The following is a 12,962-nucleotide window of genomic DNA, read 5'->3' as shown; positions in this document are numbered from 1 at the left end:
ATTCAATCCCACCCTTACTAATTGAGCCAAACCTAGAAACAAACGCAGAACACACATAGTGAGAGACAAAATAGAGGTGAGAAAGAGAGCGTGAGAGGGAGCGAGATAGGCGACCAACAGAGAAAACAAAAATAGCAAAAAAAAAAAAAAGCAGTTCTTTATAATTTAATATTCTATTTTAATAAAGGCGTTTATTACCGTATAAATGTAGCAAAGAACCTGGGCTAATATGAAAAAAAAAGACTTTTTATTAGGTAATTTATTATATGAAAAGGATATTTTATTTTATGATAAAGTGATCCTTAAAAAATAAAAAAAACTTTAGAAGGTTTAGAATATATGTAGGGAGAGAAGAAAAAAATACATTTGTATTCAGAGTTAAATCTTAAAAAAAGTGTTTTTAATATATGTTCAGGTTTACGTTCCTTTTTCCCCCACTTTTCTTTTGGGGAGGAATGTCACTTGCTTTGGGGGAGGAGGAGCATCCTGGGATGGATGGCGGCTAAGGGAACCTGGTCCCGCTGGGGCCCTGCAAGTGGATTGGATTTCATTCCATGGGCTCCCTTCTCCTCTCCCCCTCCCCCTCGGGGGAGCTGGCAGAGCCAAACAAAGAAAGGAATTAACAAGAAAGGCAGGAGCTGGAGGATTGAGGATCCTGGGTGCTCCCCTGCCCCTGCCCCTGTCTCAGGGGCAAGTGAGGAGGGGAAGTCCAGAATAGAGGCCTAGCAGGCCCCCGGGACCCTCAGAGAGGTGTGAGATTTAAGAGAAATAGTTTTTGTTTTTAACCAAAAATGAGAGAGAAGAAACTGAGGGGTTTAAAAGAAAATACTACAAAATAATAATTATTAATAATAATTCAAATTTATTTCATATAATCCTAGAGAAAAAGAGAATTACTAGTTACTTAGTAGACTATTCAGATAGCTTAAAAGTTAAGTAGCATTGCGGGCCCCTGGGTCCAGTAGAATGTATAAAAGTCGTAACAAAAGGAAAATAGAGGAGGGAAGTGGCTGAGTCACCCATCTTCAGATAACAGGGTGGAAGCAAATCGCTAGTGAAGGTTGGGAGCTTCTAGTCTGCTGGGGTTGATTCTGAGAATCCTTGGATTTTTAACTTGTAGGACAAATGGATGAGGGGCTCAGTTCCCGGGGCCTTTAAACGGATGGACACTGATCATTTCAACCAGGTGGGGGCAGCAGAGGCGGGTGAGCCTGCACCCTCGCTCTGCATCCCAGCACTTGGGGGCCTACCATCCGGGCCCCTCCTTTGTCTCTGTTGGGTAGCCCTTACTCCAAAGTGATTATGTCCATTCCTGGGGCTCTCAGTGAGGTCCCTACACCTAACTGAGGAAGTCCTTGAAGTGTAGCCGCCAGTGGTACAGACTGATTCAAGAGCCTGGTAGGTCATTGCACACACATGCGTACGCACACTTCTCAGCTGCGGGAGACAGGGTCCCTGCCCCATCCCTGCTCCTACCCAATCTTCCACTTGGCTTTTAGCTGCAGAGGAGTCGGTCTCACCCGTTCTCCTTTAAAGCTGCACCGTGCTTTACAGGTTTGCAACATGCTTTACTGTCTCATGGAAGTTCATTTCCAAGGACTTTCCACCCACTGGGAAAAGGGGCTCCCAAGCGTACAGAGGCAGGGGGTGGGAAGCAGAGACCTTGGGTGACCCTAGCCCTCTGCTCCATCCACCTCCAGCTGTCAGAGTTCAGGTAGGGATCATCCGTCGTGCTCTGGACATTGTGAGGGCACATTGCTCCCCACTGAAAATTGGGGAGCTTGGCTGTTGCAGGCGAGAAATCAATTTTTTAAGCACTTGCCTTCTACCCACCCCTGCTTGCAGTCAGGTCAGGCCCCTTCCTCCAGGTTCTCCAGGGGGGGTGGAGGTTCCTTGGCTCTTTTGGCAAGAAGAGCCTGCTCCATGACACCAATGACTCTGTCATGCCCCTCCTGGCCCTAAACCCCAAACACATCTCCCTCTTCCCAATTTATTCTTCGCGCCCCCACCTAGGGACAGATTACCCCCTGCTCTTTTTGTCCTAGAAACCCCCATAGTTTGGGAAGGTAGTGTCTGGGGTGGGGAAGGCTTCCCCTTCTCCACTCAAGGGTGCGGGTAGGGTAGGGTGGGTAGGTGGAGACAGCCCTGGGGCAGGGGGGATGGTCTCTCCACTGTAGAAAGTAGAGTAGGATTGTGGTCAGACTTAATTTGAGGCATCTAGTGAGGACGCATACAAATCCACCACGGAAAATAGTTCAAAAGCAAAATAAAAGGCGGGAAACGAAACGGACCCATGAATAATTGAGTCAAAGTGATGTTGCACAAAATGCAGAGAAACCAAGAAGGGGGAGGGTTAATGTATTAAATGTGCTATTAAGAAGTTAATTTTATTAAAAGTATTATTACTTAAAGCTCTGGCTTCTTTGCGTGTGGATCTGAACCACCTGGGGGGGGGGGGGCGTGGAGGTGGGGGTGTTCGAGGGACCACTGTGATTGTAGCTGGGAGTTCTCTCTAGTGTAATTCTGGGCGCCCCTCCCGGCTCACCTTTGGGAGGTGGGTGGCTCCTGTCTGCTCTCCACAGCTCCCAACTCCAGTCTCCAAATGCTCAACCCCCTTTTCTACCCATTTTACCCCTTCTGTTCCTGGAGGTGCCGTCAGACCTCCTTCCACTCTGCCCTGCAGAACAGGGGAAGACTAGAGACCGCCTTCCTGGGCTGATGGAGAAAGGGCAGAGAGTTGAGACACGCCCTCCCCACCAGATGCAATCTGTCCCTACACCCCAACCCTTCTTCTTTGGGGTCAGATAGAAAACCAGATGGAGACAGACCTTCCACCTCCCAGTCTTAAAGCCCTTTCCCCCGCACACAGAACAGGCTGGTCTCGACTCCCCCTCCTCTCTACCATCTCCCCTGCCTCCGTTCACCCCTGGCATTGGAGTGACCTCAGTTCTTGGCACCAGGGCCCTGGGCACCAGATGGTCCCCTCCGATGGTCTCCTTTGTCTTGCCTTCCAGAGATACCCCCTCTCCACCATGCTGTCCTCCCTCCCCCTCCTACTCTGGGGGTTTGCAGGGGGAAGGGCGGGCACCTCTCACCCCCTTGGCACTGTCCCCAGACCACAGGACTTCAGAGGCAGCTGGCCCTGGGGGGCAGCGGGGAGGATGGAGCGAGGGGAAGGGAAGGGGAACAGGGACTCAGAAGAGGAGCGACTTGCAGGGGAGGCACAGATGGGAGGCAGCAGGATGGCCAGGCATGGATATAAAACAGCTTTATTGGAGAGCTCTAGTCTGTGAGGTTAGCAGATAATACAGGGGTGCTGGGCATGAAGACCTTAGAGCTCGGCGGGGCTGTGGACAGGGAACCCGCCACTGACATCTGGAGCCACAGGGCAGGGAACGTTCCTGGAGCGTGGGGCTGGGGAGCACCCTCACTAGGAAGCTAGTGAGGCAGGGCTGGTGCTAGCCAAGGTCAGAGGCTGATGCAGCAGGCCCTCTTCTCACCAGGGCCAGGCGCCTGCCCAGCCTGGGTACTGCCCAGCGTGATGGCATTGGTCCGAGTGCTGTTCTGCCTCTGCTTGGACACTTTTGCGAAAATCTCTGAGAGGGGAGAGGGGCGTGGTCAGTTCAGAAGCCCACACTCCCTGTGCTCACACCACATGCCCCTTTCTGAGGGGGGGTCGCACTTAAAGGAGGTTTTGCTGAAAGGAAGTGGAGTTCCTGTCCCTTCTACTTACCTGGGTGAGGAAGGACCAAGACTCCGCTCCCTGAGAAGTGTGGCCTTCTGGTTCCTTCCCTAAGCTCCAGGCTCAGGGAGGGTGGGGCAGCACTAGGGACTGTCTGAGGGGTGGTGGGAGGCTCTGAGGAGGCTGGGGACCCACAGAGGTGCTGAGGGACCAGCTGGGGTGGAGAGGGCTGGGTGTCTGCATTCCTAGCACTGCCCATGCAAGCCTGGGGTTGGAATGGGGTGCCAAATTGAGGCAGGGGCTCTAACCTTTAAGGACAGTTTCAAAGGCCAGCTCCACGTTGGTGGAATCCAGGGCTGAGGTCTCCAGGAATAGCAGCCCATTGTTTTCTGACAGGAAAGGAAACACACCATTAATTGTGGGGTCAAAAGCAATAGTAACAATATTTATTTACTTATTATATATAGCTTACTATGTGCTAAACCCTTGGCATGTGTAGCTCATTTAATTCTTTTTTTTTAATATATGTTTTTATTGATTTCAGAGAGAGGAAGGGAGAGGGAGAGAGAGAAACATCAATGATGAGAGAGAATCATTGATTGGCTGCCTCCTGCACGCCCCCTACTGGGGATCAAGCCTGCAACCCGGGCACGTGCCTGACCCAGAATCTAATCGTAACCTCCTGGTTCATTGATTGACACTCAACCACTGAGCCACACCAACCAGGCAGCTCATTTAATTCTTAAAACAACTTGTGAAGTAGGTTTGAATACCATCCCCCCTCCTTTATTTATTTATTTTTTTGGCAGATATGTAGTCATTCACAATTTTTATAAGAAACATTTCAGTAGAGTGGTATAAATTTTTTTTTAAAGGCCAAACAGTAATTCTTTTATTCATTTAGTAGAGGCCTGGTGCACGAATTTGTGCACAGGTGGGGCCCAGCCGGCCTGCCCTGGCCTGCCCTGATTGGGGCAAATCGGGCTGGGCCAGCCAGGGGGAAGGGCCGAGGGCGGTTGGCTGGCTGGCCCCGCCCCCTGGTTGAACTCCCAGTGGAGGGGATAATTTGCATATTAGCCTTTTATTATATAGAATTTTTTAAAATTTATTTTTATTGATTTCAGAGAGGAAAGGAGAGGGAGAGATAGAAATATCAATGATGAGCCCTGGCTGGTTTGGCTCAGTATTTAGAGAATCAGCCTGTGGACCGAGGGGTCCCAGGTTCAATTCTGGCCAAGGGCACATGCCCGGGTTTCAAGCTTGGTCCCTAGTGGGGGGCTTGCAGGAGGCAGCTGATCAATGATTCTCTCTTATCATTGATGTTTCGATCTCTCTCTCCCTCTTCCTTCCTCTCTGAAATCAATAAAATACATTTTTTTAAAAATCAATCAAAAGAAACATCAATGATGAGAATCACTGATTGGCTGCCTCCTGCATGCCCCCTACTGGGGATTGCACCCACAAATGGGCATGTGCCCTTGACTGGGATCAAACCTGGGACCCTTCAGTCTGCAGGCCGACACTCTATCCACTGAGCAAAACCAGCTAGGGCTGAGTGGTACAAATTAAAGTTGCATCGGACTGAGGAGTGAAAGCAGTAGGTTCAGACTTCTATTCCAAGATGATAGGAGAAAATATTACAAAAATACAAAATGCTCATATTTGTGGGTTAGGACACATCCTATCTGAGGGAGAATTTGAAGACTCTAGCAGAGGAAGTAAGTGATGAAATAAGGTCATGGAGCAAGAGAGGGAAGAGGGGGAGATTAATAGAAGCCAAAATGTGTTTCCTTTCCAGGATTTTTTTTTTTTTGCAGGAATTTTTTGTTTACCAATCTCAGTCATGTAACTTCTGTGTCTGTGCTTAGATTGGGCCTAACATTCTGGCTAATTTTAATAACCCCACCTTAAAGAACATACAGTAGAATCTCGTTTCTTGAACTTAATTCATTCTGGAAGGCTGTTTGAAAACTGAATCATTCTTTCCCATTAGAAATAATGTAAATTGAATTAATCCGCTCCAGACTCCCAAGTGATTCCCTGATTTAGTCTTTTTTATATACAGGACATGTCTATTGTACTGTTTAATCTATAAATAAACACTTTAAAAACAAAAAGGACATGAAATGTAAATGAACATTTAATAAAAAGGAAAGGAAATGTACAGTAAAAAATGAAAATTTAACAATAATTAAAAGCAGCAAAAAAAAAAAAAAAACCCACAAAAATATTCACAGCACACTGTCCTGAGATTTTAACAATGGTAAACAGACTCATATTCATGCATTCTCTCTGTCACCTGGGAAATGTGTGACTGATCATACAGGTATCAGCATGAAAGGGTTGTCAGGTTGAAAAGCGAATTGTTCAAGATGGGAGACATTCAAGAAACGAGGTTCCACTGTAATAGCAATGTGATGTATTCCGTTTCCAGCAAGGGATTAACATGTCACCCATGAATGACAGCTCAAGGACACATTTCAAGAAAGTAAACCATCTCAGTATTCCAGGAGAAATCATAGATCCTAAGGTAAGTTCCTTAGAGGTCATCTGGGTTTTTTTAAAAAAATATATTTTATTGATTTTTTACAGAGAGGAAGGGAGAGGGATAGAGAGCCAGAAACATCGATGAGAGAGAAACATGACCAGCTGCCTCCTGCACACCTCCTACTGGGGATGTGCCCGCAACCAAGATACATGCCCTTGACTGGAATTGAACCCGGGACCTTTCAGTCCGCAGGCCGATTGTTCTATCGACTGAGCCAAACCGGATAGGGCGAGGTCATCTGGTTTTATCCTTTGGATTATAAAGAAACAACCAAAACCAGAGAGGTAATGTCCAAACTGACATGGCTCTGTGGTGGCAGAGTCTCCATCTCAATGACCATAATCTAGGTTTCAGAATCTTGTGGGGATTCAGAACGAGTCACCCCAAGACATGCCTCTGTGGTACTTGAATTAGGGGCCCTGCCCACAATAAGAGATACCAAAGATAACCTCTCTTGACCTCTCTCGAGGGCAGAACAAACTTCTATTTACTAAGCATCTGCTCATCTTATCCTGCAGGGACCCTCAACGTGCATGACCTCATCCCGAGCTCAGAGTGTCTTACATACCTCAGACCCCCTTTCTAGCTGAACTGCCTGGGTCTCCGGCTGCCTCCCTGTCACTCGGCCACAATCCCTGCTGGTTTTACAGCCCAAACTTACAGGGACTTCTCTTCCCGACAAAGGAACCCTGGGCTGTCGGACAAGCCCTTTTAGCGCCTCCACCCCTGCTACCAGTCTCAGTGTGATTTCTCCTTTAATTCTCTAGTCGTAGAGCCAGCTTCCAGGCGGTTCCGAATGACGGCTGATCTGTGTTTTAGTTGTAACTCTGATGTGGGTGTGGAAGGAGGCAAGGACTGTTTTCACCTGCACAGCCATCTTGGCTCCTCCTTGAATCCCATCCCATCTATAGAGGAGGGAGCTGAGGCCCAGGAACACAGAGAGAACGTGAAAGAACTCGCTCAGCGTCCCACATAGAGTAACTGGCCCAGAGACGTCAGGCTGGGCTGGTGGGAGTCCTGAGCCTACACACTTAACCACTGCATCTTGTTGCCTTGAAACCCTGGAGGACGTCTCGGGAAAGTGTGACTGGAGATAGTCAAGGGGAGCCCAGCTGCCACACTTAGGATCTTTGAGCGCTGCAAGGTGGGGCTGTCTTAAAATCAACGACAGCCCGACCAGCACCAGCGGCTCAGTGGTTGAGCATCAACCTATGAACCAGGAGGTCACGGTTTCGTTACCGGTCAGGGCACATACCCCGGTTGCAGGCTCGATCCCCAGCGTGGGGCGTGCAGCAGGCAGCTGATCAATGATTCTCTCTCATCACTGATGTTTCTCTCTCTCTCTTTTTCTCCCTTCCTCTCTGAAATCAATAAAAATATATTTAATAGATAAATAAATAAATAAATAAAATCAACTATAAATAATTACCCATAAAGACAATCTCAGGGCAAGAGGTGGGACATCAAGAGAAACAGGGTCACAGAGGGGAAGGGCTGGCCCTGAAGAAGAGGGGGTGAAGATAGGAGGCCCTGGGTGGGACCAGGGTGGGCGGGTGGAGAGGTCGGCCCAGGTCGTGGCAGGCTCTCACCAGCGAACATGCGGGCCTCGTCGCTCGGCACCTCCCGGGCCTGGGTGAGGTCACTCTTGTTGCCCACAAGCATGACGACGATGGTGGCCTCCGCATGGTCGTAGAGTTCCTTCAGCCAGCGCTCCACCACGGCGTAGGTGTGGTGCTTGGTTAGGTCGAACACCAGCAGGGCCCCCACCGCACCACGGTAGTACCTGGGTGGGGTGGGAGGGGTGGACAGAGAGGCAGGGTCAAGATGGTTGGGCCCAGCCTCAGAGCAAAGCTCCAAGCCAAAAAGCTAGAGTTGAGTCCTGGAGATGGGGACACAGGAGAACTGGAGTATAGGGGCGCAAACCCAGACCGGGCAGCCCGAGGCCCTGCTGCCGACATGGAGAGCCTTCAGGAATGCCGGCCGTGGAGGCTCTGAAGACTCCCTCCCTGCTCTACAACCACTGGCTCCCTCCTTCCCCCACGGCCCCGCTGCTTCCCCAGGTCCTTGGTTCTGATTTTAGTCCCTGCTATCCGCCAGTGCATCCCCAGGCCCCCGGTCAAGTGTGTCTGCTGGATGCCCCACCTCCAAGATCTCCCTCACCTGGCTCCTTGGCCCTCAGCACCCTCTTCTCTCTCATGGCCATCTTTCTAGGACCAGCTACATGCCCACCCCATGCAGCAGTCCCTACGCTGAGCATCGGATGCATCCTTGCAGGCACTGAGGCTCACTCCTGGAGCTTCTGCGGACTGGTGATATGTAACTGAGGCTTACAAGAGGTCAGGTGACCAGTCCAAGAGTGATGTGTGTAACCACAGCCCGACTCCAGCTTCCTGCCCCTGGCAGGGACTGCCCCCACCACACCTCCACGGACCACCTTTCTCATATCCGGCCGACACTGACTGGGAACGCCCTGCGTGTGGCATCCTGAGTCTGTAAAATGCAGTCGAGGGGTCCAGCCCTTCACCTTTGGGGTTGGATGTTAAAGGGTGCCAAGTGCAGAGCACTGTGCAGAAGTGAGGGGTGCCCTCACTCCCTGGAGCCTGGCCCCATCTCAGCTCTGCCTTGATTTCACTTCCTTGAGCTTCAAGCTTGTATTTAAACGGGGGTTAGGAGAGCGCCTTACTCCTATGGTACCTTGGGGATTGACTAAAATGCCTTCCTGAGCACACAGCAAAGGTTTCCTTAGAAAATGGGGGCAGTGACTCCTGTTTCAGTCCTAGTCGAAGGTGTCACTATATCCCGTCTCCGACTGTGTATGGCTCATAGCATGTGTCTCCACGCATCCTGTGACCCCACCAGGAAGTACACTGCTGAGGGTCCTTGCCTCCTCCCCATCCATCTCTCCTCCAGAGGTGTTCCCTGACCCCCCGCACCCTCACGCCCCAGCAATCCCCCAGCCCGGGCTCACGCTGAGGTGATGGCTCTGTACCGCTCCAGGCCGGCCGTGTCCCAAATCTGAGCCTTGACAGCAGCAGTGCCCAGCATGACAGTGCGGGTGGAGAACTCAACGCCGATGGTGGTGCGGCTATCGTGGCTGAATTCATTGCGAGTGAATCGGGACAGCAGGTTGGTCTTCCCCACTCCTGACTCACCGATCAGCACCACTGAAGGAGAGACAAGGGCTGAGCTGGGCCGAGTCCCCAAGCCTCCTGAGCCTGGAGGGTCTGCTCATCAGCACAGGGGAGCTGCTCTCAGAAAACTGGGAGGGAGCACGGGCTCCTGGCAGAGACGGGGGCCTACGCCTTCCCATGCTGTGCATCCGGGGCAGAAGGGCCAAAAACGGGACTCGGCTAAGGGGCTCTCATGGTCCCAGGCCTGGTCTGACGAGACAAGCCTGCGGTTCAGGTGATGGGTGGCATCTGCGGGCGGAGAACTCAACCCCGATGGTGGTGCGGCTGTGGTGGGTGCTGGGGTTCAGGGGCTGTGGGGAGAGGGCAGCAGGGGTGTGGATGTGGACAGGGATGGTAGAGTCTGGGGGAGGGTGCACATCCCTGGAGTAGGGAATGTGAGCACTGAGTTGGGAGGACAAGTGGGAGGGGTGCTTGTGCGGGAAGCATAGGTGGGGCTAGACGTGTGGGTGAGGAGAAAGTTCGGCCGACGGCACATCTGGGCCAGCAGGGAGGTATGGAGGTGTGTGTGTGTGTGTGTGTAAAGTTAGGATCCAGTTGTTCCCAAGGAGGGGCAGTCTTGAATGGGGCTACATGTTAGACCCCCTGTGTGTGTCCTTCAGCAAGTTATTAACTTCTCTGACCTTCTTTTTCACACGAAAAATAGGAATAACCATAGTACCTATCTAATGGGTTACTGTAAGAAATAAATGAGATATTGCCCGAGGTCTAGTGAGTGTGCAAAACTGTTACTCTCATGACTGTTGTTGGTGGGCCAGCATTTTTCCCTTCAGACTTTTAGGGTCAAGCATCCACCAGAAGGGCCCTGAAGAGCCTTTGAGCTGGAGGGCAGGGTCCAGGGCCCAGCCTCACCCACCAGGGCTGATGCGAACAAGGCTCACAAATTGCACAGGCACTGAGCTAAGCATACAGAGTGAGAGGAAGTCGCCCGGATGGTTCTAGAAAAGCATGGTAAGAGGATGTGTGTGTGTGTGTGTGTGTGTTCCTGTCTCTCCCCTATTGGGGACCCAGTCTACACTCATCCCTCCCAGTGAGTGGGTACCTAGCCCTATCCTTAGGCTCCAAAGGTGCTTAGGGCAAGGGCTTTGGAGTCGGAGGGACTGGGGTTTGTGCTGACTTTGTGACCTTTCGTTTGTTAATCCTCACGCAAGGATACATTTCCATTGATTCTTAGTGGAAGGGAGGGGGAGAGAGAGAGAGAAATATCAATGTGAGAGAGACATATTAATTGGTTGCCTCCTACACGTGCCCTGACCAGGGCTGGGGATCGAACTTGCAATCAAGGTACGTGCCCTTGACTGGAATGGAACCTGGGACCCTTCAGTCCACGGGACGACACTCTATCCACTGAGCCAAACCAGCCAGGGCACTTTGTGACTTTTTGTAAGCTACTTGGTTCTCATCTATTAAAGTTCAGGGAGTGCCTACAGGATCCTACTCAGTGCCAGGCACTGTCCTAGCGCCTGTACATGTATTAACTCATCTCACCCTCACGACAGTGCCATGGAGCTAGGACCACAATTAGGATCGCCGCCTTTTTACAGATGAAGGAGGCACTTGGGGGTAAACAGCTTGAACACGATAACACAGCCAGTGTGGTAAACACAGGTGTGCTGGCCAGATGTGCCCTCCAGCAAGCACTCAGCCCAGCGGCAGGCAGTGCGGTCAGCGGACAGCCCCCAGCTGCCTGCTCCTTTGGCATCTGCCTCTGGCGCAGAGAGCAGCCTCGCCTGTCCGTGCCTCTCCTGGGCCGTCTGCATCCAGTGCCCAAACAAGGCCAGGGTATCACGGCACTCCCCCTGAGGCCGTTTAACTTCTCTCTCTGCCCCGTCCTCTTTCCTCCCCCTTCCTTTCAATGGTATTGATACACAATGAACACCTTTCAGGGCAAACTTCTTAGTGGCCGCTTCTGGAGACCCCAACCTCAGTAAGTCGTGAGTGGCAGGGCTGAGATTTGAACTCTCTGTCTGGCGCCTGACCGTTATGCTTTGCTGACCACTATGCTTTCAAAATCAAAGAACGTTGGGGGGCTGTTATGGTGAGTAATAAGCTAGTGGCTGGCACATAGGAAGGGCTAAATAAATGGGAGGTAGTGACTAGTAGTTTCAGTGCCCCAAACTCTTGCTAGCTCTTGCCCGGTCTCCTCTTCCTGGGAAAGATGATCAGAGGCAGATGCTAAAGGAGCAGTTGGGAGTACGGGTTTGGGTTCGCCTGTGTCCCAAGTGAGGGTGGGGCTGCGGCTGGGAGAGGCCGTGGGGTGGGGTGGCTGGACAGGGAATCATAGCTCTGCCAGTCCACCCTGCTCTGAAGGAGGTGTGGCGGAGAAGGGGATGTGGGGGCTGGGGAGCAATAAGGGGGCCAAACACAGGAGCTTAGAATACAGAACAGGAAAGAAACTGCACTCTCCCAGGGACAGCCCAGCTGAACCCGGTGCCTGGTATTTGGGCCCGGGGGTCTGCCTGTCAGGTGACACACAGAAGGCTATGGTCCTAGGAGTCCTCTGAGCCCTATTAGACCCTGCTCCCAGTACACCACATCTCCCCTGTATCTTCACCCAGCCCCAAGGCCGGAGAAACCTGTCCTCTCTCCTTCTCTGTACAGCTGCCCAGAACGATGACTTTTCCCTCTTAGGTCTGCCTGTTTCTCCCTCCCTCCATGAGGGAAGTCCTCTCAGACGTCTGACCTCTATCTCTCATGCTGCAGCAGGTGACTATTCCTAGGAACTTGGCCTTCCATCAGGAATGGGGCAGAGGAGCCTAACTAGGCACTATTAGAGAGAGAGAGCAGCACCATTCATTATTTACAACCGCAGAGCATTCGGGCAGCCCTAAGACTTTTGCTACAGTAACCAGACCCTCCCCCATGCTTGCAGCTTTCTTTCTTATACAAAGGAATGACGAGCCCTGGAGTGTCCTGTAAGAGACTAAAAAAACAACAGCAACAGACGAACAGGAGGGACTGCCTCTGTGGGTCTCCTTCTGGGCCTCTCCCAGGCTCCCTCTTTCTTAGGAACCCCAACTTACCCTTAAAGACAAAGTTATAATCTTCCTCGGTTCCATTCCCCATCTTGGCTCCGCATGGAGGGTGCAGGTGTCCTCAGGGGCAGAGGTGACGGGTCTACGCGTTGCCTCAATGCCCTCAACCCTCAGCTCTTAAGAGACCTGGATCTACCCCTTCTCTCATTGGAGGTAAAGAAACTTCTGCAACCAGAGGGATTGGGGGGCAAGGCCCGGGCAGGCTCACCTCTGGCAGGTGGAGGTGCTGCAAGGAAGCTGAGGACGGAACAGGAAGAGCAGGCCGGCTGGAGACCTGGGGCCCAGGTGGGTGGAGACGATGACGTCAGACAGGTTAGACAGGTTGGGTGCCTGCTCTCAGCCGGCTCCCGCAATGAGGTGAGCAGGCTCCAGAGGGTGACAGTCGGGGAAGTGGGGACAGGGCCTTCAGAGAGCCAGCTGAGGACTGAGTGCATGTTGTTCGGCTCCTGGGACGTGTGGCCAAGATCGGTCCAGCTGCCAGTGAGAACCAGTCCCTCAGGGAGCAGAAG

The 12,962-nt window shown here is 51.7% G+C and overlaps 1 protein-coding gene across 1 annotated transcript; it reads right to left on the bottom strand.

The window, feature by feature from the left end:
• Window positions 1–3,252: 3,252 nt before the first annotated feature.
• RAB25 (RAB25, member RAS oncogene family) lies at window positions 3,253–12,701 on the bottom strand. The gene is made up of 5 exons (XM_081112282.1): window positions 12,442–12,701; window positions 9,199–9,394; window positions 7,820–8,013; window positions 3,991–4,071; window positions 3,253–3,596 (listed from the first exon to the last, which is right to left on the bottom strand). Exons 1-5 carry the CDS (start codon window positions 12,482–12,484, stop codon window positions 3,469–3,471), a joined length of 642 nt encoding a protein of 213 aa, XP_080968408.1. The 5' UTR covers window positions 12,485–12,701; the 3' UTR covers window positions 3,253–3,468.
• Between the last annotated feature and the right edge of the window lie 261 nt (window positions 12,702–12,962).

The sequence above is a fragment of the Myotis nattereri genome, assembly GCF_964212035.1.
Source record: "Myotis nattereri genome assembly, chromosome: 18".
NCBI classification, from domain to species: domain Eukaryota; kingdom Metazoa; phylum Chordata; class Mammalia; order Chiroptera; family Vespertilionidae; genus Myotis; species Myotis nattereri.
This window is presented reverse-complemented; position numbering and strand designations above follow the sequence as displayed.